The 26,542-nt window shown below is 40.2% G+C and overlaps 1 protein-coding gene across 1 annotated transcript in view; it reads left to right on the top strand.

Moving 5' to 3' along the window:
* Nucleotides 1-26,542, top strand: part of RAB31 (RAB31, member RAS oncogene family) — a 96,672-nt gene that overhangs the window by 61,661 nt on the left and 8,469 nt on the right. Inside the window, exons 4-6 of the mRNA XM_054017989.1 lie at nt 14,293-14,364; nt 15,627-15,733; nt 21,535-21,644. Coding sequence (XP_053873964.1) covers nt 14,293-14,364; nt 15,627-15,733; nt 21,535-21,644 — 289 coding nt within the window. The remainder of the gene's footprint in view (nt 1-14,292; nt 14,365-15,626; nt 15,734-21,534; nt 21,645-26,542) is intronic.

The following is a 26,542-nucleotide window of genomic DNA, read 5'->3' on the forward strand; positions in this document are numbered from 1 at the left end:
TTGTTTAGCTTTAGTGCTATGTCGTGACCACTCTCACGCAAGATGGCCTAACTCAAATGTAGATAACTCAAGTTAACTCTTCAGTGAAGACATAACCTGAACTAGGCTGCCCCTAGGGCTTTGGACTAGGACCTTTTCTGTCCTTTCTCTAGAAAGCAGCTCTCACCTTTTGTACACTTTGCATATTGTTAATTGTTAACAAGCCATATCTGCCATAGCAAGTATACAGATTTATGCAGACTTCTAACAGCTGCTGCTAAGGTAGGACAACAGATGAGTTCTGTCACAATTTCATGTTATTTATTTATTTATTTTATTTTGTTGGGGTGGGGGAGAGGAGGGAATGTCATCAAAATAAATAAGCAAATAAAGACAACATGGCATTTAGCATTGTAAGACTGATCATAAAGCCAGGTAACTACCTTGAAGTGTGTGGGTGTATATATATATATATATTTTCATTAAACTTAAATAAAACCAAAAAACCTCACATGCAGATTACCAAAGAACAATAATTCAGAATCAAAATTTAATGTCATTAGATGTTTCACTTAATGACTGATCTTGATAAGGGCTGAACACCATGTCATTTCTATAATATTTCAAAGCTTTGTTTTCTGCTTATTTTAAATATCCCCTAGGGGCTCTCCTAAAATGCTTGTATATTTTTTCTTTTACTGCAAGAACTCTCATCTTTTGGAGGCAATGTATATGAGTGAATAAGAGGCTTTTTCAGTCTATTTTGACAAATCAATAAGAGAAAAGAAAATGCTGGACTGGTTTGATAGACTACCAATCACCTATAAAGATTTCTTAAATATTTTTTTCTGTCCTGTTGAACTTTGGGTCCAGAAGAAGATGAGTAATACTTGTGGGAGTGACATCTGCTGATTTTCAAATGTTTGTAAAATACTGATACATGCAACTATTTTTAAAAGTTTCCTTAGTACTAGAATTACAGCCCTGTGTTGTATGTAGAGAAAACTACTCAAGGTTATAAAATGCTAAATCATATCTGTGAATGGCATGCATGCATAACATTTTCCATTCACTCTTTGCCAGCTGAGAATGTTAGGAATTTCCTATCCCTACAATGTCTGTGTGAGAAGCTTACACTTCAGGATAATCTACTTATTGTTTCTATTTCTCTTCCATAACTCCTCTCCAACACCTAAGATTTTAAACTTGTGCAGTATTTCTGTGGTGGGCCATAGCATCAGAGAAGACAAGACACTGCTCTAATAAACCGATCTGGGCAATGTCTGAAGTATAGCTAAGGGGTCTGGCTTAGCCCCCTTGGGTAAGACATAAGTATTCAGAGAATAAGTTGACAAGAATGAAAAGGAAAATCTAGGCTTGAGATACTCAACCTGTGATTCTAGAGACATTTGCAAATGCTTGAAAGGGCACCTGCTGAATTTAGCCCCTTTTAGTTTGCTTCCAGTTCCTCTGTTTGGTCTTAGGCTTGGTCTACACTAACCCCCCAAATCGAACTAAGGTACGCAACTTCAGCTACGTGAATAACGTAGCTGAAGTTCGAAGTACCTTAGTTTGATCTTACCTCAGTCCACACGCGGCAGGCAGGCTCCCCCGTTGACTCCGCAGTACTCCTCTCGTCTAGCTGGAGTACCGCAGTCGACGGCGAGCACTTCCGGGTTCGACTTATCGCGTCCAGACAAGACGCGATAAGTCGAACCCAGAAGTTCGATTGCCAGCCGCCGAACTAGCGGCTGGGTATAGACGTACCCTTAGATGCAACATAGACCAAAGGAATGATCACCTACTGCCTGACGTATAATAATGCAGTTTATAATGGGGTGGCAAGTTCTTCTGCTGCCCCCTTCCAGTTAGCAGCTGTTGGAAGTTGTGTGGAAATGCTGACTGACTCCTGCTGACTCTGTGTGGTTGTTGCTAGGGTTTTTCCTCCAGGGCCTCTCCGCCCAAAGTGCCACTTGTATCTCCCACATTATCCACGGTGTGATTCACAAGTTGCACCTGCCACTTACACTGTCATCAGTAAGGGAAAGCTGAGTGCTGTTCTATGCTACATAGGTTGTTAATGGCTGTAAAAGTCCGAAATGGCCGTTCAGAATTAGTGCAGAGTAGGGGACATTCCAGCCATGCCTCTTTTGCTCTGCCATTTCCCAGTCAACAAGGGGTGGCATAGGAGTCTCTACTTTGGCTGTGTAGTACAGAAGAATTCCCCTGGCACAGGCTGGATACACCAACTCTATAGACAGAATTATCTCTGTATTTGGCATTCATGCAACTGCTACTGGAATACTGTGTCCAGGTCTGGTGTTACAATTCAAGGACATTGATACATTAAAGAGAGCTCCCAGAAGAGCAATGAGAATGATTAAAGGACTTGAAAACATATCTTAGTGATAGACTCAAGGAGCTCAGTCTGTTCAGTTTAACAAAGACAAGATTAAGGGGTGACTTGATCACAGTCTATAAGTGCCTACACGGGGAATAGTAATGTGATGGTGATTGATAAAAGGCTCTTTAGTCTACTCTAGATAATTTCAGACTAGAAATAAGGTGCAACATTTTAACAGTTTGGGCAATTAACCATTGGAACAATTTACCAATGGTTGTGGTAGATTCTCCATCAGTGGAAATCTTAAAATCAAACTGAATGTTTTTCTAGAAGATATCGAATCATAGAAGTGTAGAGCTGTAAGGAACCTTGAGAGGTCATCCAGCCTAGCTCCCTGCACTGAATCAAGATGAATTAAACCTCCTAGACCATCCTGAACAGGTCCAACTTGTTCTTAAAGACCTCCAATGACGGGGATTCCACAACCTCCCTTGGAAGCAGGGCCGGCTCCAGGCACCAGCTTGGCAAGCAGGTGCTTGGGGCCGCCACTCCGGAGAGGGGCGGCAGGTCCAGCTATTCAGCAGCAATTCGGCGAACGGTCCCTCACTCCCGCTCGGAGCGAAGGACCTTCCGTTGAATTGCCGCCACAGATCACGATCGCAGCTTCTTTTTTTTTTGGCTGCTTGGGAGCGGCAAAAACCCTGGAGCTGGCCCTGCTTGGAAGCCTATTCCAGAGCTTAACTGCCCTTACAATAGGAAAGTTTTTCCTAATATCTAACCCATATCTCCACTGCTGCCCATTATTTTTAGTCATACCTTCAGTGAAGAACAATTGATCACCATCCCCTTAATAACAACCATTAACATATTTGAAGACTGTCACCAGGTCCCCTGCCTCAGTTGTCTTTTCTCAAGGCCACACATGCCCAGTTTTTTTAACTTTTCCTCCTAGGTCAGGTTTTCTAAACCTTTTATCATTTTTGTTGCTCTCCTTTGGACTCTCTCCAATTTATCCACATCTTTCCTAAAGTGTTGCTCCCAGAATTGGAAACAGTACTCTTTGAGGCCTTACCAGTGCTGAGAGTTCTGGCTCCTTGGTAGAGTGGGACAGTTATACAATACACCCCATAATGATATTAGTCTTTTTTGCAACTGCATCACATTGTTGACTCATTTAATTTGTGATCCACTATAACTTTCAGATCCTTTTCAGCAGCACTACGGCTGAGCCAGTTATTCCCCATTTTGTAGTTGTGCATTTGGTCTTTCCTTCCTCAGTGAAGTACTTTTCTCTTGTCTTTATTGAGTTTCATCTTGTTGAATTCAGACCAATTCTCCAATTTGACAAGGTTGTTTTGAATTCTAATCCTGTCTTCCAAAGTGCTTGCCACCTCTCCCAACTTGGTGTCATCTGAAAATTTTATATGTTTATTCTCCATTCGGTTATCTAAGTTATTAATGAAAAGATTGAACAGGGCCAGACCCAGGACTGACCCTTGTGAGACCTCACTAGATACGGCAGTTCATATGTAATATGCTGCAGTTCAAACAGGAATTAATTCAAGGAAGTCCTATGGCCTGTGTTATACAAGAGATTAGACTAGATGATCACAATGGCCTCTTCTGGTTTTATAATCTGTGAATCTATAAATTAGTCACACTGGAGAATCTGGCCCTATGCTTCTGTCCCCCAGCTACCACATTGCAGTGAAGATACTACAGTGAAGATTGCAATAGAAATGCCTATAAATAAATATTAAAATGGTCCATAGGGATGCTTGGAATTGTTGTTAGTGGAGTCAGCACCTCACTGACATTTAGCATGGAAGAAGCTGAGGGATAATGGAGAGACTGAAGGAGCACTACAAAGCTACCGTTGTACTCACTTACTGAGCTTTTTTTAATCACTGCTCAGGATATGCACCAAAGCTTTTATGGGATTTAGGAAAGCCACCTTTGCTCTTCCCTTATTCTGGGCTGATCTGCACTGTACAAGTTAGAGCCGCGATAGTGATGCCCTAAATTATACAAATTGCCAACACACCAGGGGCCAGACCTGCAGCCAGAGTGTAGGAAACCATTGGCCACTCCCCTTTTCCCTAGCCACTCCATGGGAGAAGGGGTGGTGGTGTAGGAACCAGTATAGCAGCTCTGTGCCACTGGAGGAGAGCCTCTGATGACTGGTTAACAGAGGCTGCTCAAGGCAATCTGCAGCCTTAGGCATGGCAGAAGAGCAGCTGGGCCAAATTTAAGAGAGTAGTGTTGTGATCTGGTGCACAGAGTCACAGCACCACTCAGGTTTGGCCCAGTCACCCCTTCATCATGGCCAAATCTCCCATTCTAGGCAGATGTCTGGCTTGCCTATAGCTAGAGTGGCCTCACTGGTCATACTGTCTTTGGGGCAGCTTTCCACCAAAGGAGCAGAGATAAAGCTACCCTAATGCATTGCAGGATGCGGCCCCTTGTAGGTTTCAACTTTATGGTAAATTATTAGAATCAGAAATGCAGAATCATGAAATCATGGCTATAAAAATGCTAATTTCCAATAGTTAATCCCACATGATTTAAAGCTTCATGCACTACTATTTTTCCTGTCACTCATTTTGGGCCTCTGTCTCTGTCCTTGGCAGGTTGCACATTAGTATTCTGTATTCTCATACTTAATTTGGCATGAGTATTTCATTTCGGTAATTAAGCTAGGAGAAGATCCAAGAAGACTTTTAAAAAGTCATTTCTGGAAAGGTTACTATTAGAAAAACACAAAAATAATCATTTGCATAATACTGAATATATATATTTGTAAGCTTTCAAAATCAGTGCTTCTGATAAAATATTTACACTTTTTAAAAGGTCCATTATTGCATAAAATAATGAAGATTTTTTCCAAAGAACCATTTTTTTACTTTATTGATTTATTTATTGTTACAAGGTGTCTTTCCATGTTTTCTAATGGAGAAAAGCACATTCTGTTAATTTGTTGAGAGAGGGAATCTTGGTTTCCTAGTAGTTGAGTCTCATTAGCGGTACTATGCCATAGTGTTTTTATAACACTTTTATAAGGTGATTTGAAAGCAGCGACAAAATAAGTTTAGATTAATTTTCTTTTCATCTGTTAGAGTATTCTGTGCTGTGATTATGATGATAAGATTACTAGCCCATTTCAGATTCTTAATGAAATGGTTTAAATGTAGCTTTCTCTCACTGATCTTGGGAAACTATAATAAAGTGTGCTATTTTAATAACTTGAGCTAATGTGAAACATGGTAAAATCACCAGGCAAGATTTTCAAATAGGAGTTTAAAATTAGGCTTCTAAATCCAATACATGACCTTATTTTCAAAAAATACTAGAACACTAGATCACTTAAAATGTGCCTAAATAGATATTTAGGATCCTAAAACTTAAGCTTGTGTTTTTTTTAAATCTAGGCTACTGTTTTTCTTTTTTTAAAATGCTTTATGTCTAAAAAATATTAGTATAAAATAATGAAGGAAATAACCATATTGTGAGCTGGTAAAGCTGGCAAGCCTGGAAGTTCTTAAGACTAGAAGGTCACAACTGGAATATAGGAGTGGGAATTTCAGAGGCAATGTGTGCTTCTGTGGCACTTTTGGAGAACTCAGCCTTGCAAGAAATGGGAATATTAAATGAATGAATTTACCTTAATAGTGGAAACTTCCTGCTATACACTGTGTCTCCAGTTGCAAGGTATATTTTATCAAGCCACCTTTATCATTAAAATATCATGATTATACCATTGACTAATTCATATAAATGGTATTTTCAAAACATTTTCCAGGAGTCTTTTCAAAATGGCAATTTTTGTAACTTCCTTAGAGTCTGATTAAGTGAATTTTTCTGTAGTTAAGGCAGTAGCAAAAATCACTGCAGATTCACATTAAGAAGATCTTCCCAGCAGAGATGTATACTAAAATAATTGTGAAGGTATAGAATGGTCAGTTTCCTAACACTGGCCTAGTGAATAAATAGGTTTGAGTGTCTCAATGAATTTCTTATTCAGATATAGGTGAATTGTTTTACGTCCACCATTGATAGTTCACTTCCCAAATGCTGATGGCTAAAATATACACTAGAGCACTTACCTTCTAATTTGAAACCCACTTATTATTATTTTTTATTAAAAAGTGGCATCTAACAGATGAAAGAGCTATTAATACTCTTTTCAGTGTGACCTGCAGAGAAAAAAGTTTGGGCTTGTGACCTTTTTTACTTTATTTGGATGTACAAAGAAGGCTGAAATAGTTTATTGCAAAAACAAACCAACAAAAAAAGGGGTGGGGAAGGGTTCTTGTTTTTTACATTTAGGAATTCAGGTGTTGTCTACACTTGAAGACTCTGTGGTGACTGTAGAACTAGTGAAATGATGACATCACAAGAGACTGAGTGATTGAATGGGGAAGGGATTTTTAGTTAACCAAAAGCCTAATGAGCTTTTGAGACAAAAGATGTCTTTGTTAAACCTTCAACTCTTTTGATGAAGGTATGGCAGTCCACAACACACACAAGACCTCTGCAAGAAGTCCTCCAGTGAAACTAGGGAAGACCAGCCTTGACTTTCCTGGTATTTTTGAAGTAAAAGATGAGAACAGAGGGGCCCCATCTCTTAAAGAACAAACAAATTTTGAGGCTTTGTTTATATTGTTATGAACTAGGTGAAACCTTGTTATGGGATTGTGAACTGATAGGTGTGGACTCACCTTTCAATTAACATAACTGTTAGCATAAGTCCTACCTGAGACAAAGAGTATGTGAACCTACCCAGGAGCTGTTGCCAAGTATTGTTTTGGGTAGGGTGTGTGTGTATATGTGTGTGTGTGTGTGTGTGTGTGTGTGTGTAAGAGAGAGAGAGAGAGATTGTAATGGCAGAACACAAAGAAACTGAGGAGAGACAAAAAACTCTAAGCTGCTCCTTTAGGCTATATCTACACTGCAATTAAAAACTCAGGACTGGCCCATGCCAGCTGACTTGGGCTAAGGGGCTGTTTAATTGCAATATAGCTGTTTGGACTTGGGCTGGAGCCCAGGCTCTAGTATCTTGCATGGCAGGAGGGTCCCAGAGCTTGGGCTGCAGCCCAAGCCTGAACATCTATACTGCAATTAAACAGTTCTTTTGTTGGAGCCCCACAAGCCTGAGTCAGCTGGCTGGTCACCTTTGTCTAATTGCAGTGTCGACATACCCTGAAAGCATGTTGGCTGACCTGAAAGAAACCTGGGCAGGAGTTTTTAGGTCGGGGTGAAGACTGAAGAGTGCTTTTGATGCTGTAAATCAGTGGTCACCAACCGGTTGATCGTGATCAACTGGTCGATCCTGGAGACTCTCCCAGGCCATAGGTTTTCCTGGTTTCAGAATGGCTATGACCTATGCCCTGTGCCAGAATTTTAGGATGCAGTTGTCCTGGGAATATTGGTTGAAGAACCAAAGCAGCCAGCTTTTGGGCCTAAGTGAAGTAGGACCTCTATATGATTATAATTCAGACCTGGAGCCTTTCCATTTTCAAAAGCATTATGGCTGTGTCCAGCTCTTTGTCTGAAAAAGGAGCCTCAAGTTTGAATCCACACTAGAGCATGCCACCTTTCTGTAACCTCAGTTTTGATTGCACAACTGAAAGATTTATCCAAGTTCTGTGCGTGGCCATTAGCCACTGGTTGGGATGTGATAACATTTGCAGTGACTGGAAACTCCTTTTTGCTGAGGCTGGAATCTCCAGAAAGTCTTTTGATGGTGTGCTAAGCTTTCCAGCTAGAACAAGTAAAGACCATGTTTGTGACTGTCTCTATCCATCAAGCGCACTGGGTTTGATCCAGCAGTTGAATGAATTCCTTATTCTTACTAACAGCCTCCTGTTCATTACCAGCAGATTTAAATTCCTGGTAGAGCTTAACTGCTTCTGATGACCAACCAGGTGTATGCTGTCGGTGATAGCTTCTACAGATTGATTTCTTAGCAGCTACCTGAATTAATTTGCAGAAAACTTGATAGGAATAATTTATCTTGGCTGGTCATGTCGAGTCCAGCTCAACTAGTTTGTTGACAGACATTTCTAGTTCTGCTTGAAAGACCTCCTACCGAGCTTTCTGAAAATTCCACGGGGTTTTCTGTATACTATTTGTTATTGATATCCACAGGCCTATGGTGATCAAAGACAGCCAGAGGTGAGTCTTTGAAAAAGCTTCAGGGGGTAGCCGTGTTAGTCTGTATCTACAAAAACAACAAGGAGTCTGGTGGCACCTTAAAGACTAACAGATTTATTTGGGCATAAGCTTTCGTGAGTAAAAACGAAGAAGTGAGGTTTTTACTCACGAAAGCTTATGCCCAAATAAATCTGTTAGTCTTTAAGGTGCCACCAGACTCCTTGTTGTTTTTGAAAAAGCTTCAAGCACCTTCTCCTCTATGATCACTGGTGGTGGTTGCCCATGAGATGAAAAGGCGATGCTAGATGAAAAGCCTGTTGGCCATCTGCTACTGTGAAAGCTTGGCCTTTGCTTTGTGTCATAGAGGAGTTGTAGGTCAGCGACTGATGCTCACTCCATCAGACTCTGTCCATCTGAGTTGTTGTCAGAGTATCCCCAACTGACATGGCGGGAATTGAAGTTCTCACAATAGATCACCTTCTATAGCATTCTATTCTACAATGCCATTTGGACCAGAGGTCGATACGGTGAGAGCAGCCAGCCCTTCTCTAACATAATAATTAAGTTAAGTTAAGATGCCATCCCATACTGCTTGTGATGGTGATGAGCCATGACAGGGATTCCTGCAACTGAAAGATGCATGTTGGTGGTGAAGTGTGTCTCCTGAAGCAAGATTACGTGTGTTTCAAAGTTTATAGCTAGATGGATGAGGATATCCCTTTTCATCACCAATATCCCTCAATATTAATATGCAGGATCTTGAGAACAGGCCCCAGTGCTAAGGTCTGCATTGAAAGGGATCTCATTGGAGAGCAGTTCTTTTGGGCTGATTGTCGCTTAGAACCTGAGCCTGTGTTCTGCATTTTATCGACTTTCATTTCACTTCGTTCCACTCACACAGGGATCGCCATGAAAAGACAGTAAACATGTCCTCCTGGATTAGGCTTAATGAGCTGCTGACTGGAATGCCACAGTGGCTGCTACAATGCAGAAATTTGGCTCATCCTTGTTTTCACAATGTGACCATGAGGCAGCAATGCAGACCGTCAAACATGTGGTGGAGGAGTGCACAATTAGAAGATAGGAGGGTGGATGGCAACACCTTGCTACCTCTGATAATGTAGCAGTTAGGTGGTGGAACAACTTAGATACTGACTTGTGACACTTATGAAAGAAGAAGATGATCCGGGTTCCTGCTGTGTCTCCTGGGCTAATTTTCTGGAATGCTAAACACTTGAGATTAACTACCTGGCTTCTGGAACTAGTGTATTGACTACTAACCAAGAACTGTTTCCAAGCTTATGCATATATTGTTATTTAGAAAAAATGAATCAGCATGTATACAGACATGTAGATTTTCCACAGGGATTCAGACCAACAAGGCCTTGTGTATTCTCTGTCAAGCTGGTCCTACATTCTGCAACAAGGCCCCCTAGTTTCTGAGATGCTCTAGTGTTTTTTCATGGGGAAAAAATAAACAGACTGGAAATTCTGCAGCAGTTTCAAGAAAACTGTGGAGGGGAGATACAGAAAACATGAAAACAAATAATCCAATCTGTAGAAGACCATACAGCACCCTCATCGGTTACTGTCATCTTCCCTCCAGACACCTGTATGTTGTATCAGATTAGAAAATCTTTGGGGCACAGAGTTTGGGCCTGATCCTCCACTGCCTTGAACATGGTGTAGTTGTTTACAACTGTGCAAAGAGAATATAAAAACGGACCAAATCAAAATTTTACGTCAATTCTGCACTAGGGCTGGCTGGAAAACAGGAGTTCCATTTGTGGAAAAAATAAAAATTTGTTTTTGTTCTGCATCTAAATGAAACTGAGACCTTTTGAGGCTTTTTTTTTCACACACACAAAAACAAAAAACCCAGAGCCCCACCCACCCCAAAATAGCCAATAGCCCAGTGATTAGGACACTCCCCTGGAATGTGCGAGAACCCCTAAGCCACTGGGCTATTTGCTATTTTAGGATTTCTCTCACCATCTCTCTTTCCACCTCCGTCCCCCCCCACCCCCACCAAGAAATATTATGCTGAACCTGAGAAACCTTTGTATGAAACCCAATATGTTCCTGCAAAAAGTTTTGGTTTTGACAAATTGGCATTTGAAAAAAAATATTCAACAAAAAATTCCCATCTATCCTGCTAATAGTGCTTATTTCTTATATAGCGATTTTCATCAATAGATCTCAAAGCGCTTTGCAATCTTTAACTTATTTATCCTCACAACACCCCTGTGAGGTAGGAAAGTGCTCTTCTCCCCATTTTACAGAATTGAACCTAGGTCGTTCACAGGCGAGGCCTGTACCTGAACCACTGGACAATACTTCCTCTCTACTCCGTTTTATAAGTGTAAATGGTACAAGACACAGGTAACTGGAAAAATCAGATCTTCTTGTCCTCTTATGTGTTTTTAAAGTTCTATATACACCTTTGTATTATATTAACCTTGCAAATTTTCCAGCCAAGGCACAAAATTGGCTTGTCTGCTCTTGACCGTGATGAATGTTGATCATGAAAAAATTAATGGTGTCTTACTTGCATGTCAAAAAAATTACTCACCTGGGAGAGTGAACAAGCAATAATTTGCAAGATGATGCTGGATAAGTAACTAATATATTCTTTTGTAGCTACAATGAGATTAAAAAGACTGAACAGATTTTTCAAGTAGGATTATTTTAGTTATATATAAGAATCAGTCTTAGGTGAATAAGCAAAAAGGTTTCCTTTCTCTGTACTAGCATAAGCTTTAAATTTCTAAAGCAGTTACTTTGTGTTTACTCTTGTAAACAAATAAAACTGCAGCTGTTTTTGTACAGCTGTTTTACAGTAACCATTTTTCCTTTCTTTTAAAAAAGCTGTTCTTTAAATTAAAGCTGTAGTAAAAAGACATTAAATTTAAAAGAACGTGTATCTTCTAAATATAGATGCAGTACAAGATAACTGTATGTCAGCTATTTACAATTTTATGATAAACTATACATTTTGATTTATTATTTTTATAAGAATGATTTGTAAATGTTTTATTCATGCTTAGTCCCAGGGTTGAATGCTGTTGGCCATAGCTGGAATTTACACCTTTGTGAACTGCCGGTGTAAGTCCTATCCTGCACTTAAATCTAAATTAAACCATAATTTAATTAAATTTAACATTCTGGGGGGGAGGGGGAGAGACACCAAAGAAGCCCACCACAGTAGCACTGAACTTTAGGGAGGGGAACTACACAAAAATGAGGAAGCTAGATAAATGGGAGTTAAAAGATATAGTCACTAAAGTCGTATGCCTGCAAGCTGCATGGAAACTTTTAAAAAACACCATAATAGAGGCTCAAATTAAATGTATACCCCAAATTAACAAACAGAGTAAGAAGACCAGAAAAGTGCCACCATGCCTAAACAAAAAAGTAAAAGATGGGGTTAGAGGTAAAAAGGTCCTTTAAAAATTGGAAGTTAAATCCTACTGAGGGAAATAGAAAGGAGCATAAACTCTGGCAAGTCAAGTGTAAAAGTATAATTAAGAAGGCCAAAAAAGAAGTTGAAGAGTAATTAGACAAAGGTTCAAAGACACAAATGTTTTAAGTACATCAGAAGCAGGAAGCCTGCCAAACAATCAGTAAGGTCACTGGATGATCGAGGTGCTAATGGTGCACTCAAAGAAGATAAGACCATTGTGGAGAAGCTAAATGAATTCTTTGCCTCGTCTTCACTACAGAGGATGTGAGGGAGATTGCCATACCTGCACCATTCTTTTTAGATGACAAATCTGAGGAACTGTCCCAGATTAAGGTGTCAAGAGAGGAGGTTTTGGAACAAACTGATAAATTAAACAGTAATAAGGCACCAGGACCAGATGGTATTCACCCAAGAGTTCAGAAGAAACTCAAATATGAATTTGCAGAACTATTAACTGTGGTATGTAACTTATAATTTAAATCAGTTTCTGTACCAGACGACTAGAGAATGTGACACTATTTTTTTAAAAAGACTCCAGAGGTGATGCTGGCAATCACAGGCTGGTAAGCCTAACTTCAACACCAGGCAAATTGGTTGAAATTGTAGTAAAGAACAGATTTATCAAGACACATAAATGAACACAATTTGTTGGGGAAGAGTCAACATGGCTTTTGTAAAGGGAAATCATGCCTTTGAGGGAGTCAACAAACATGTGGAAAAGGATGATCCAGTGGAAATAGAGTACTTGGACTTTCAGAAAGCCTTTGACAAGGTCCCTCACCAAAGGATCTTAAACAAAGTAAACAGTCATGGGATAAGAGAGAAAATCCTCTCATGGATCAAAGTTTGCAGACAATACAAAATTACTCAAGATAGTTAAGTCCAAAGCAGACTGTGAAGGGTTACAAAGAGGTCTCACAAAACTGCGTGACTGGACAACGAAATGGCAGATGAAATTCAATGTTGATAAATGCAAAGTAATGCACATTGGAAAACATAATCCCAACTATACATATCAGATAATGGGATCTAAATTAACTGTCACCACACAAGAAAGATTTTGGAATCATTGTGGATAGTTCTCTGAAAACATCTGCTCAATGTGCAGCAGCAGCCAAAAAATCTAACAGAATGTTAGGAACCATTAGAAAAGGGATAGATAATAAGACAGAAAATATCATAATGCCATGGTACACTCACACCTGGAATACTGCTTGCAGTTCTGGTCACCTCATCTCAAAAAAGATACACCTCTACCCCGATATAACGTGACCCGATATAACATGAATTCGGATATAACGCGGTAAAGCAGCACTCCGGGGGGTGGGGATGGCGGCCCGCACTCCGACGAATCAAAGCAAGTTCGATATAACGCGGTTTCCCCTATAATGCAGTAAGATTTTTTGGCTCCTGAGGACAGCGTTATATTGGGGTAGAGGTGTATATTAGAATTGGAAAAGGTACAGAGAAGGACAACAAAAATTATTAGGGGTATGGAATAGCTTCTGTATGAGGAGAGATTAAAAAGACTGGGATTTGTCATTTTGGAAAAGAGATGACTATGAGGTAATATGATAGAGGTCTATGTAATTGTGAATGGGGTGGAGAAAGTGAATAAGGGAGTGTTGTTTACTCTTTCGCATAAAACAAGAACCAGGGTCACCAAATAAAATTAATAGACAGCAGATTGAAAACAAACAAAAGGACGTACTTCACACAACGTACAATTAACCTGTAGAACTCCTTGCTGAGGATGTTGTGAAGGCCAAGTGTATAACCGGGTTGAAAAAAAGAACTAAATAAGTTCCTGGAGAATAGGTCCATCAGTGGCTTGTAGCCAAGATAGTTAGGGATGCAACCCCATGCTCTGTGTGTTTTTAGCTTCTGATTGCCAGAGGCTGGGAGTGGACAACAGGGATGGATCACTCGATGATTGCCTGGTCTGTTCATTTTATTTTCTCTGGAGCACCTACTATTGGCCACTGTTGGAAGAGAGAATACTGGACTAGACAGACCATTGGTCTGACCCAGTATGGCTGTTCTTATGTACTTGAATTTCTCCCCAAAGCCTTTTTCACACAGATCATGTACTATGCTTCAAAAAACAAAAAAACAAAAGAACCCAAAACACCACAAGAAAAATATGTAGAACCCAATGTGGTAATTGTATGAGTCCAACAGAATAAAGAACAGCACTTTTTAGAGGTCTGACTGAAACTAAAACTGGGCAAACATTCAAGAAGCTCACTCTTTCTCTGATGAAAGAATATGATGCAATCTTGGCAGGTCTTTGTGACCTGGCACCATGCAAAAACTTTAATTGATTTATGATGTTTTGTTGGTCTTTTAACAGTTTCATTCCTTGGCACCAATGTACTACCGAGGATCAGCAGCAGCTGTTATAGTATATGATATCACAAAACAGGTAATGCTTTCTGTTTGCAATTCCTGTATTATATATAGTTTGGTTCATGACTTAATGTATTGGCAAAGTTGTGGCGGAAGCGCCATTCCCTGAGTCATTTAAAAATGGACTACACAAAACTCCGGAAATTGTACTGCAGGGGGAAATTCTGAATTTGCCTCTTTGAGATGGACAAGATGACCTCCTGGATTTTTCCCATATCTAATTTCTACTACTAAAAAACATCCAACTATTTTACAAACGGGAAATTAATCTTTTAAAAATATGGCTACAAGCTTGCATTTGCAGTGTGAGAGCTGAACTCTTCTGGGGTTGCTTTACTTTGAAACAAAGCAATGAAATAATCTTTGGCTCAAACATTATTAATTGAAATGGAAGTGTATTTTCAGGTGATAAAGTAGCCCTGTTCACATGTCATCCAGCTGGAGATCTTTGCCCTGCCCTGAGAAAATGAGAAATTGCTACTCTTAAAATTCAAAGAATAAAATTTTGATTTTGAAAGAAATCCCAGATGATGAAGCTGAGTTATAGAATAGGCATTAGTGGATGAATGGTTGCGATATTTTGCTTATCTGTTTCTTCTCTCCTGCCAATTGAATGATTTACTTTTAGCACTAAAGGCCTGGCTCTGTTCACCAATGCATTAGCGTAATGACCCATTGCTGCATTAGGGTTGCCAACCCTCCAGGATTGTCCTTGAGTCTCCAGGAATTAAAGATTATGTCACAGGATGAGACCTACAGGAATATGTCAACCAAATTTGGCAACCCTAGCTGACACTGGTCATTGCTGCATAGCAGTACCGTAGGTTATAATTTTTAACTGAAATTACTCATAGTTGGTCAGAAAGTCTGTAGACCTTGTGAAGGTGGAACTTAGTTGTGTCATCCTTATTCAGAATTCTGTGCAGCAACTTTCATTCTTTGAAAGTTTAATATTCAAGTATTGCATAGTATTGTGGGATGTACATTATATCCCAAATGCTAGGCCATACCTTTCCCTCAGAGATTCATGCACAACTCCCATTGATCTCAGCAGAAGCTGCACATGCATTTCCGAGGAGAAAATTTGGCTTGATGGATTAATGCAGTTGAGAGCTAGATCTGAGGTTCAGTAACATCAATCATGCCTTTTAATGAGAGTCCCTGGAAATCGTTGTCACATGAGGGCTTTCTGTGTGCCCTTCCTGTAACTTCAAAAAAATGACTGTGTCTGTCAATCAAGGAGATCCTGCTAGATGTTTCTTTATGTATTCGGTTTAGGATTCATTTCATACTTTGAAGAAATGGGTAAAAGAATTAAAAGAACATGGTCCTGAAAACATTGTCATGGCCATCGCTGGAAACAAATGTGATCTTTCTGATCTCAGGTAATGGATCTATTTGGTATTAGAATGCTGTTTGTTATGCACTGCTTTCCTCCCTTACACAACCATGTTTGTATTATCATCTGTAGTTTGGTTGCCAACACTCCAGGATTCTCCTGGAGTCTCCAGGAATTAAGGGATTAATCTTTAATTAAAGATTATGTCATGTGATGGAACCTCCAGGAATATATCCAACCAAAACTGGCAACCCTACTGCTACTCATGGTGGAAGCCCCCATTGAAATAAATACCTTCGATTTCAATTATTCAGGATCAGGTTCAACTAACAGCAGCATCACATCCTCCAAAATATTTTACTCTGAACTCCCTTTTCTGCTGCACTTCCACTGGTTTGACCAGAATTGCAGGATGTCAAATGTTGTTTCTGTGCATGCTGCAGGCTCTGGCACATTACACTGATTGATACAATATGGGACTTTTCATTCTGTTGTACTATAACTAATTCCAATGTATACTGCATGCATATCTCAAAAGTGCCTGATTAATGCTGGAGTGCTAGAAATGCTGTATTTTAATCAAATGAAGGGTTAATGCCAGATGCAGGATGATAGCCTTATTGCAGAAAGTACATTTGCAAGAACATAAGGGCTCTCACTATCCTCAAATAACAGACTTATGTCCTAGGTGTGAGGAGAAAGACTCTCCTTAGAGTCTGACTCCATTCCTCTGTAGAAGAGTCAAGATCACACTGCTCATGGCACGTTACAAGGATGGATTTGCGTTTATATTTTCAACTCATGTTTGGGTTTACATGTACCCTCGAAGCTATGGGAAATATGTTCTGTTGTACGATTCTGTTGATCTTTGTGGTGATCAATGCGTTTTTTGTCATTTTAGGGATGAGTTGTGTTGGATGTGTTTTCTTCAACAATGTGAGACCAAGGTCCATGGTTGTTTAGATTATTTTCCTCTTAGCATCCCAAGGACTCTCCCACTGCCCATCATGTTTCACATTTATTCCTCTGCCCCTTAAAGTCATTACATGGGCCCTGATTCAGCAAAGCCCCAGAGCATGTGATCAAGTGCTTTGTTGAATGAAGACATTTGTGAGAACTATAGCCCTGTAAACAGGCTTTCAGTGTCACTCTAGAACCAGCTAGAGGAGTTATTGCACAGAATCATGAGGCACTCCTTCTCCCCAGGGCCTCCTGCACAGTGCTCCCAGCTTCTCTTGACCTGGGAGCGAAGGACACAGTTTATATTTTGGCTTGGTCCTCTACATGATAGTTCACTGTGCTAAGACAGTGAGGCTGGCTGAGTCCCCTAAGATTAGATAGATGGCTTCCAGCTTCTTAGTGTGAATAACAGAAAGCAGCAAGTCTCTCCATATGAGGAAAGAAATAAAGGGTTTTTTTAAATTTAGCATACCAATGCAAAGTGAAGTTTGTGGTCCTTTCTGTTTGTCCCCTTTGACTAATTTAAATGTGTTGCTTTAATACTCTCAATAGTACCTTTGCTTGATTAATTAAGGAATCCCAAGTTTGTTGATTCAGTTACAAAGCACAATCAGATAGTGCAGATGGAGCAATCTAATACGGTAACTCCTCACTTAAAGTCGTCCCAGTTAACGTTGTTTTGTTGCTGATCAATTAGAGAACATGCTCATTTAAAGTTGCGCAATGCTCCCTTATAACCTTGTGTGGCAGCCGCCTGCTTTGTCCACTGCTTGCAGAAAGAGCTGCCCGTTGGAGTCAGCTGGTGGGGGCTTGGAACCAGGGTGGACCGGCAGCCCCACTATCAGCTCCCTAAGCTCCCTGTGCAGTGGCAGCCACCCAGCAGGCTATCAATTGCCGGCAGTTCAGCTGTCCCTCCCCCCACTGCCATGTGCTGCTCCTGCTCTCTGCCTTGGAGCTCCGGGAGCCTCCTGCTTGCTGTGCGGAGGAGGGAGGGGAGAGGGGGCTAATGTCAGGGTGTCCCCTTCCCCCCTAATCCTGCCCCCCGCTTACCCCATCTCAATAGAGCATGAGGGAGACATGACAGGACTCAGGACGGAGGGAGCTTGCCAGCAGCAGCTGCTGTCTCAACTTGCTGATCTACTTAAAAAGGCAATGTACTTAGAGTGGGGTCAGCGTACTTAAAGCGACAATGCACATCTCTCTCACACCCACACACAGGGTGTGTGTGTCTGTCTCTGTCTGCCATGCTGTTTCCCCTCCCTCTAGTTATGCTGCCTTGTAGAGTGTGAAGGCTACATTAACAACAATGTATTAACCTAGAGGGCTTATCCGAGTGCTAGTTCATCATTTAGCAGCAAGGCATTCCCTGGGAAATATCCCACCCTCTAACTTCACCACCTCAACCAAGCTTCACAATCATCATTGCTGTGTACCGTATTAAATTGTTTGTTTAAAACTTATACTGTGTGTGTATATATACAGTATATATATAATATAGTCTTTTGTCTGGTGAAAAAGATTTCCCTGGAACCTAACCCCGCCATTTACATTAATTCTTATGGGGAAATTGGATTCGCTTAATATCATTTCGCTTAAAGTCGCATTTTTTCAGGAACATAACTACAACGTTAAGCGAGGAGTTACTGTATGTTAAAATACAATGTATGATGTTATAGTGATATGAATCAGCTTAGTGCCACACATGTGGCAATGAACTATTGAGTGCCAGTCCTCAGGAGGGAAGCTTTCATGGTGACGATTCTCCTTACACTTGTGCAATGCATGTTTGTCTCACTAAAGGCCATGTAGTCTAATATTTCCACAAAATGTCAAACTCTACTAATATTTTCTCCTGATGCTCACAAATATGGGAAAGGTTTTGAGAGTCTTTTCTGACAGGCAATGACATTTTTCTCCCACTTTGCATGTTCCTGAACTATTTTGCTGGTGTTCTAATAAAAGGACTTTTGAGGACAGGTAGACAGCACGATATATTTTATACATTAAATTGTTTGTCACCGTTCTACCAGAAATCTGATTGACTATGTAATTTATACAGTTGTGTATATTCTTTGGTGTTTTAGTCTTAAAGTTTACTTCATTGGAAATGGCTTAAGGTAAAATATATGTATCAACCTATCACATTAATTCCATTGAATAGAAAATACAAATACTTCTGTGCAAGAGGATTTAAAAAATATAATGTAACTAATGAGGGCACACACGAGCAACCTGCTATTTCTACATTACTTTTGGCAGCTCTATTTATCCTTATGGAATTTTTACCAGTTCTTTGCCAGAAATGTTCTGCTAGACTCTAGAGTATCAGCCATTGTTATGGCAAATGTGAATGGGGGCAAAAGAGTACAGGCTGAACCAAGTTCCACTCGTCTTGATTCATCTGTCTCCTTTACCACAGGAGCTAATAAGGGGAGAAATGACTGGGGAAAAATAGAGGAACAGATTTGACTTCCACTAGCAAAAGGCCAATATAATTTCCTCTGGTACTTCTAGCAATGACCACGTTACCCTCCTGTGGTGGTGGTTTGTTTTGTTTTGTTTTGTTTCTTTTTTACAGATCTCTAATATATAGGTGCTAGCTGCCAACCTAGAATCAAGACATCCAGAAGACATGTGGTTATTCTTTGTATTATTATTACGTGGCCATCAACAGGTTTGGCACTTTGCTGAAATATATTCCCTCCCTCTGGCACCCAGGGAATATCATCTTTGAGAATGGAGATGTTTATTAAAATCTCTACAATTTTGTTATTGGCTTTAGAATTTAGAGTGAATTTGTTTTTTAAAAATATTTTATATTGGAGTTTCTACCCTCTGGTTGATGGATAATAACCTGGACACAATCACAGAATCTTTGTTGAAAGAGCTCAGATCAGAATGTTATTTAAATAAATGAGCTACTTTGTCTCTCTTCCTCTCTAAAAACTGAGATATCTTCTGAAATTTTGGTTCTCTGGAGTACTCCAAATGCAGGGTCAGGAAATCCCAAGCTTTACATTCAGGGCCTTTATTTACGCTGTCCATACAAAACATTTTCTATTTAAATAAATATTTGTAGAAGCTTTAAACTGTATATGCTGAGGTTTTTTTTAACTGCAAACAGTTTAGTCAACATCTTTCAAAACAGGTATTCTCTCTCCAGGGCTCCTAAATCCAAACCTTCTCAACTCCCTTTTAAGTCTCTGCTCGTTTCTTGGCTCTTTCTCCCACTATTAATACTGTTAGTTTATGTTTACTCACCTCTTGGCTTAGAATAAATTGCTTGAGGAACAAGCTCTCATATTTTGGTCAAAGTAAAGTCGTCGCAATACTGACACTCAATTTATCATTGTAGAAAGAAGCAACTGACAGACCTTATGTCAGTGTAGAATCAAGCGTAGTGGAGCATCCTCTCCTCCATGCTCTCTCCCCATGCACCATGACTGTGGGAGCTGGCATAGGAGAAGGTAGAGCTGCATCCACCAGCTTTCCCCAAGTGGAGAGTTCCCTACACAAGGGGAATTCTCCACTGGCTGTCACCAGCTGTTTTAAGGCCTCTTTGCACCATTTATGTGGCACAAACTAACCTTTGTGGACTGGAGAATCTGGCCCTAAGATTCTTGTTTCTAGTGTGGTTTGGAATCAGTGGCTTGCGTGTTTCTGTTGGAATCAGCCACAATCTCCTGCCACTTATAAACAGCTAAACATGTGATCCTTTCAATCCAACTTCATTTATAATAACCAAAAACCATCCTGTTTGTGTGTTCACTTTGGACAGTCCTGTTTATGGGCTGAATCTCCAGAGCTGAGCTGCATGCTCATTCTCTAATGTTTTATGCATCTCTTCTCATGCATCTTTGTCAAGTGAGGGGGGGGTATGATAGCAGTTAAAGATCATTTCTTTTCTCTGGGTGGGTGAGGTTTGGTGGTGTGCCATGTGCAGGAGGTCAGACTAGATGATCATGATGGTCCCTTCTGACCTTAAAGTCTATTAGTTTTCAAAACTTGGTCTTGGCATCAAGCCCCAAAATCCTTATCAACAACCCAGATTGATATCTTGATATTTGAACATGAACAACTAGATAGAAACCTCCACCACCACCAAAAGTATTCTTTATTTTTTATAGAATCAAAACATGTTAAATAATTTCTATCTAGGCTGTGTTTAGGATTTTTTTTATGCTTTGTGAGAAGTTTTAAATTTCTGCAATCTATATGATTGTAATAGACTGGTACTATTTGCCTGAAACACCCCCATCCTTTTAGTTGTGTTTCGGTGGGAAAAGGTTAAGTTGATTATTCTGACATAGGCAGCTGGCTCATAATCCCACCTGAATACACCTCTACCTCGATATAACGCGACCCGATATAACACAAATTCGGATATAACTCAGTAAAGCAGCGCTCGGGGAGGGGGGGTGTCAAAGCAAATTTGATATAACGCGGTTTCACCTATAATGCAGTAAGATTTTTTGGCTCTCGAGGACAGTGTTATATAGGAGTAGAGGTGTATAAGAAAAGTGGGGATAGCTCTTTGAGAGACAGGAATGTGGAAGGAAACAAAGGATTATGATTTTGAGACTACATCACCACATATAAGGGAATCAAGACCTTTGTTGTGAAATATTTTGCAAAAGATTTAATGTGCTTTTATATCTTGGGTCTGCTCATACTAAATTACATGGCAAAATTCACATGGACTTCAGTGGAAGCAGGACTGAGACTTTTAAATATTTATCATTTGAGAAGTAAGGAATGTCAACACCAGGAGAAGATCTAAACTTATGCAATTGAAACTAGGAACAATGTGACTTGAGATGTCTTTCAGAATATTTGTTTTTTTATAAATACACACTAATTTGTTTGCTTTCGAAAACGTTTTTTTAGGGAGGTACCTATGAAGGATGCCAAAGAATATGCAGAATCTATAGGTGCAATTGTTGTTGAAACCAGTGCAAAGAATGCTATTAACATTGAGGAACTCTTTCAAGGCATCAGTAAGTACATTTACAAGTTCTTGTGGATGTTGTTTGGAGTCCTTTTGAAAATGATCGGCCATACTGCATGCAAAAATTTCTTTCTCCATGAAGAGGAAAACACCTGAGGCAGTAGTGTGTCCACTGCTTATGAAAATATAGAACTAATGTGACCGGGGCCCCAGTGGGGGCCAGCTGAAGTCACTCAATTAGGGTGAACTGCAAAGAATGGGGCAGATAATCCCCAAAGCTGGTGGATATTTTCAATACTTAAATTTACCAAGCCAGCATAAAACAGCTTCTTTATTACCGCACTGGTTGTCCAGAAACCAACAACACAGTTCCCTTAAAGTAACCCAGCCTCAGGCCTCCATTCAGGTTCCCAAGTCAAATATGATGAAAATTTCTGGGGAAAAAAAAATTTCATCATATAAAAGAAAAGGTTCTACAAATCCCAAAGAATCAGACACATTACCTCCCAGTTTAATGAATATTCCAGATCTCACCCAAATACACACTACAGCCAATCCTTATTAACTAAACTAACATTTATTTAAAAAGAAATGGGAGAGAGTATGGTTAAAAGCTCAATATACATACAGACATGAGTTCAGTTCTTGAGGTTTAGATACATAGCAGAGATGGTGAGCTTTGTAGTTGCAAAGAGTTCCTTTAGAATTTAGTTAATAGGTTATAATCCAATGTCCAATATCATATCCAGGGTGTACCAGCTTAACTGGGATCTCATCTTGCGACTCAAACTTCCCCTGATGAAGCTTAAGCCGATCTGAGATTAAAAGGATCAGGACCCAAGGATCTCTTATACAATTTCAGGTCTTCTTTGACAAGTTGGAATCCTTCGGGGAACAATAGGCTCTTATTTCCTAAGCATTGATGTTAGTTATTTACAAAGATTAACATAAGGCAATTTATCCTCAGGCAGTCTATCACAAGTACTTAGCTATATGAATTAACATAAGACAATCTGTTCCTCCACCATTCACTGATGATTTGCTATACATTTCAAAGAGAGATGAGTACAGAGATTTCCCATGCTGAAACTTCATTTAAATGCTAGGATGTTCTTTTGATCTTTGAATTATCAGAATAGCATAGACAGGGACTGTTGATTACATTGTTGACCACTGCCCATATATATGTAAATACACAAAACCACAAAAGTTATCCCCTCACATGTCTTTAGGGGTTGAATTTGAGTCATTTATTCAGCAGGATGTTTAACCCTTTCTAGCCATGTGTCACAACTAACAATAACTTTGACTAGACTAGAATAGGGCATAGCTTGGGTAGGTGCTATGTAAGCATCTCCCACGTAGTTCTTTCAGTGTATCTAAATCCTAACCTCTATCATACCTCCATACATAAACCGCTGTAGGGCAGGTTACTGTTGATCTAATTGTCATTTTGTTTTGGTTTTTTACGTGGAGGCATATTCCTGGATAACTAGGATAAGTTGAAATAGTCACTTTTCATTGGGATCCAGCACAAGTTTTCTCCCCAGGATTGTTAAAGGGGAAGAAATCAACATTGCGAGAAGGGAAAGGGGAACACCCCATACTAATTTTTCATTCCAAGAATTCCAGTGTCATCAGCTCCTGAATAAAAACAGAGTACAAAGCATATTCTACCCCACCGTGACTCTCTCTACTGCCTTATTACTGCTTCCTTTTTTCTCACAAACTCAGTATATGATAAATAGATGTGTGAAATGTTTCTTTGCTCCTCGAAAATCACACAGTCTGCTACACATTGCCTGAGAAGCTATTGACCAATCATTTCACTTGAACAGGATGTATCTGAAAATCTTAATTGATTATTTTCGCCTGTTATACCTTTCAGAAGGTTACAGAGCTTGTAATTCATCTGGTTTGGAGAACCAGTCCCTTACTCAGTTTATTTTGCTTGATTGTCTGTGTCCAATATAATCTATCAGTATGTATGAATGTACTAATACAAAAACTCACCCATGTTCTATAATTTAGTCATTAATAATTAGTTTATCCCTTTGATAGGTAATGCTACAGCGGGTAGCAATGACAACTCCCTAATAATGGCTATATTTGACATGGAAAATCAGTTAAACTGAAATTAACATGCACTATTTACCCAAGCATATGCATTAAATATCCTAGATAATCTTTTGGATACATAGAAAGATTGTCTCAGTGGACATACTTGTGACCTTACCAGAACTCAGAAGAGAGAAAGGAGAAAGTTTGTAGGTTTGTAGTATTTGGATGTGGAATCGATAGCGCATATATATGTGAACACAGCAAAAGATGGTAAATTGCCATAAATAACATGCTAAAACTGTTGGATAAAACACCTATTGTCATGGCCTACAGATCTCAAACCCAGCCTGCAGGATTCATGGGAACAACTACCCTCCAACCCTCCACCTAGCAGCCTGGTGATAAGGGCTTACCTGTGACCCATGAAGTCTAGCCCCAGTGTGAGGTTCTGCCCCTGATGTCCAATTGGTGGTGACCCAGAGTGGCTGATTGGCCCACTGGCCCTACTTAAGCCAGCAGCAGGAGCAGGAAGCTGTTTGAACAATTGGGCTCCACCCTGCTCCTGTGCCTTGATTTCCTGGCATTTGATGTGTAGTTCCTGGTGTCCAGTGTGGCTCCTGCCTCTGACTGTCTGGCATCCTGACCTAGCCTGACTCTTAATCCCAACTTGTGGTTCTGATGTCCAGTTTGTCTTCTGCGTCTGTCCTCTTGGTATCCTTACCTAGTCAACTCCTGTCTCATGACTGTGGGTCCTGGCTCTGACTACTAGGTCTGGCTGCCCAGGACCTGGCCATGACACACATGTTTTATGACCCCTCTCTTTGCCCACTCCTTCCTCCCATGGTTGTCCTTATTGAACTTGTGTGTTTCAGCTAAATGGGGGAACACAATGAACCTGTGCATGGGGTCCTTACTCCCTCCCATGGAGCTGTGCTTTGTACCTGGCTCTAGTGCAGACTTGCTATTTAAGGAGATGACTTTAGTCATTGTACCTGCTACCGCAGGGGTACAACTTATAAACTTCTCCATTGAGGTGGGCTACAGCAGCAGTGCTCCAGTCCTAAAAGAAGTGTCAGAAAGTATTGGAAGTGCAATCAGAAATATTGCAATACCATTAAAAAGTGCTGGAACAGCCTTCCAAAGTATTCTGGCCCCACTTGAGTCCTGCACAGCAGTCATGTAGCCGTAACCTGCAACAGCTGTGTCATATCTATTCTGCAGCCTAGCTGGGAGAATTCTGTCTGTCTCTGCACATTTTCAGTGCATAGCCCATTTTCCTGCATCATGTGCAGGGGAAATCACTCACCGAAAAGCATTATTAAACAGAACTAACCATTCAAACCATAGTGTTTCTGTAAAGGTGGTACAAGGGAGGTGAGCTATAAAAACTCCCACAAAAAAACATGCACACATTTATGTCAACTATACTAGCTATGTACAAAGACACAAAACTAGAGTAGAGGCCGCACAAATCAGGAGTGAGGAATGACAATAACTTAATAAAAACCCAAACCCTATGAATTTCCAAAAATACAGTAGGAGCAGGAAACACAATAGACCACAATGGAAGAACCAGAACAGGTTTGAACAAAAAAATATTTAGTATTTTGTTCTGTGTAAAAGAACTGTAACAGTTTATATCCAAGGCTGTGATGAAAATCCATAATTTTAGGGCCTATGTTTAACACATGGGTTGTCTGAAGTAATAGCTGTTGATCTCGTGTCTTTGCAAGGATGTAAACCTTTTTTCCTTAAATTGAACTGTAAGGACCTTTCAGCCTTTCACAGACAGAGCCTTGCACAGTCCCATGTTACAATCTATAATCTTATTACAAATACCCAGGGATTTATACTTGGAGCTAATTACTGGGCTTATTTTGCAAGAGCAGAACCGTAGATAATTTTCTGGAGAGCCTCATTCTTAAATTTCTGTGTTTTAGTATTTTTCAAAACTTACATGTATTATTATTTAGGTAACACTGGTGCTGATACTGTAATACTGTTTACAACTGAGTATCAGATTCAAAAAGGAACTTTATTAGGTCTACAGAGCATCTTTGGGAACTGATTTGACTCGTGCAGCTGCTCCCTCCAAAGGGGACCCTTTCTCTGTGTCCCAGGCCCTTTTGCTGTCCCCCAGTCCATGTTCTCTCCCTCTTGCTCCCTGCCCTATACAGTACAACCTCAGAGTTAGGAACTGGCCAGGCAACCACACAGCTCATTTGGAACCGGAAGTATGCAATCAGGCAGCAGCAGAGATAAAAAAAGACCGGAAAAACAAAAGCACACACAGTACAATACTGTGTTAAGCATAAACTACTACAAAAATAAAGGGAAAGCAGAATTTTCTTCTGCATAGCAAAGTTTCAAAGCTGTGTTAAGTCAATGTTCTGATGTAAACTTTTGAAAAAACAACCACAACGTTTTGTTCAGGGATACAAACATTTCAGAGTTACGAACAGCCTCCATTCCCGAGGTGTTCGTATCTCTGAGGTTCTACTGTGTTTCTTTCCTTTCTACACCATTTCACTTTCCCTCCTCCCAGCTCCTAATTTCCCCAACTCTTGCTTCTTGCACCCTCACATTGACAGCCTCTGAACTTAGGCTCCCAGAATGCTGGCTCTTCACCCTGTTAGTTTGTAGAATGCTATCAGAGTAGGCCCTGGACTGTCATTCTGGGCAGTCCCAGCCCAATTCAGGCACACTTGAGAGTGGAATACAGTTGATTTGATGCTCCCTCTTTGCCAAACTGAGGAGTTACACATCAGAGGCTTGACTGTGTCAACATTCCTGCTCCTGAACTATCTTTGTTTGCCTCAGTTTTTCATGCACCAAGCCGTACCCACTTGAGGATCTCAAGACTCATGCATCAGTGTCTAGAAGTGC

This window comes from Malaclemys terrapin, chromosome 2 (assembly GCF_027887155.1).
Source record: "Malaclemys terrapin pileata isolate rMalTer1 chromosome 2, rMalTer1.hap1, whole genome shotgun sequence".
Taxonomy (NCBI): domain Eukaryota; kingdom Metazoa; phylum Chordata; order Testudines; family Emydidae; genus Malaclemys; species Malaclemys terrapin.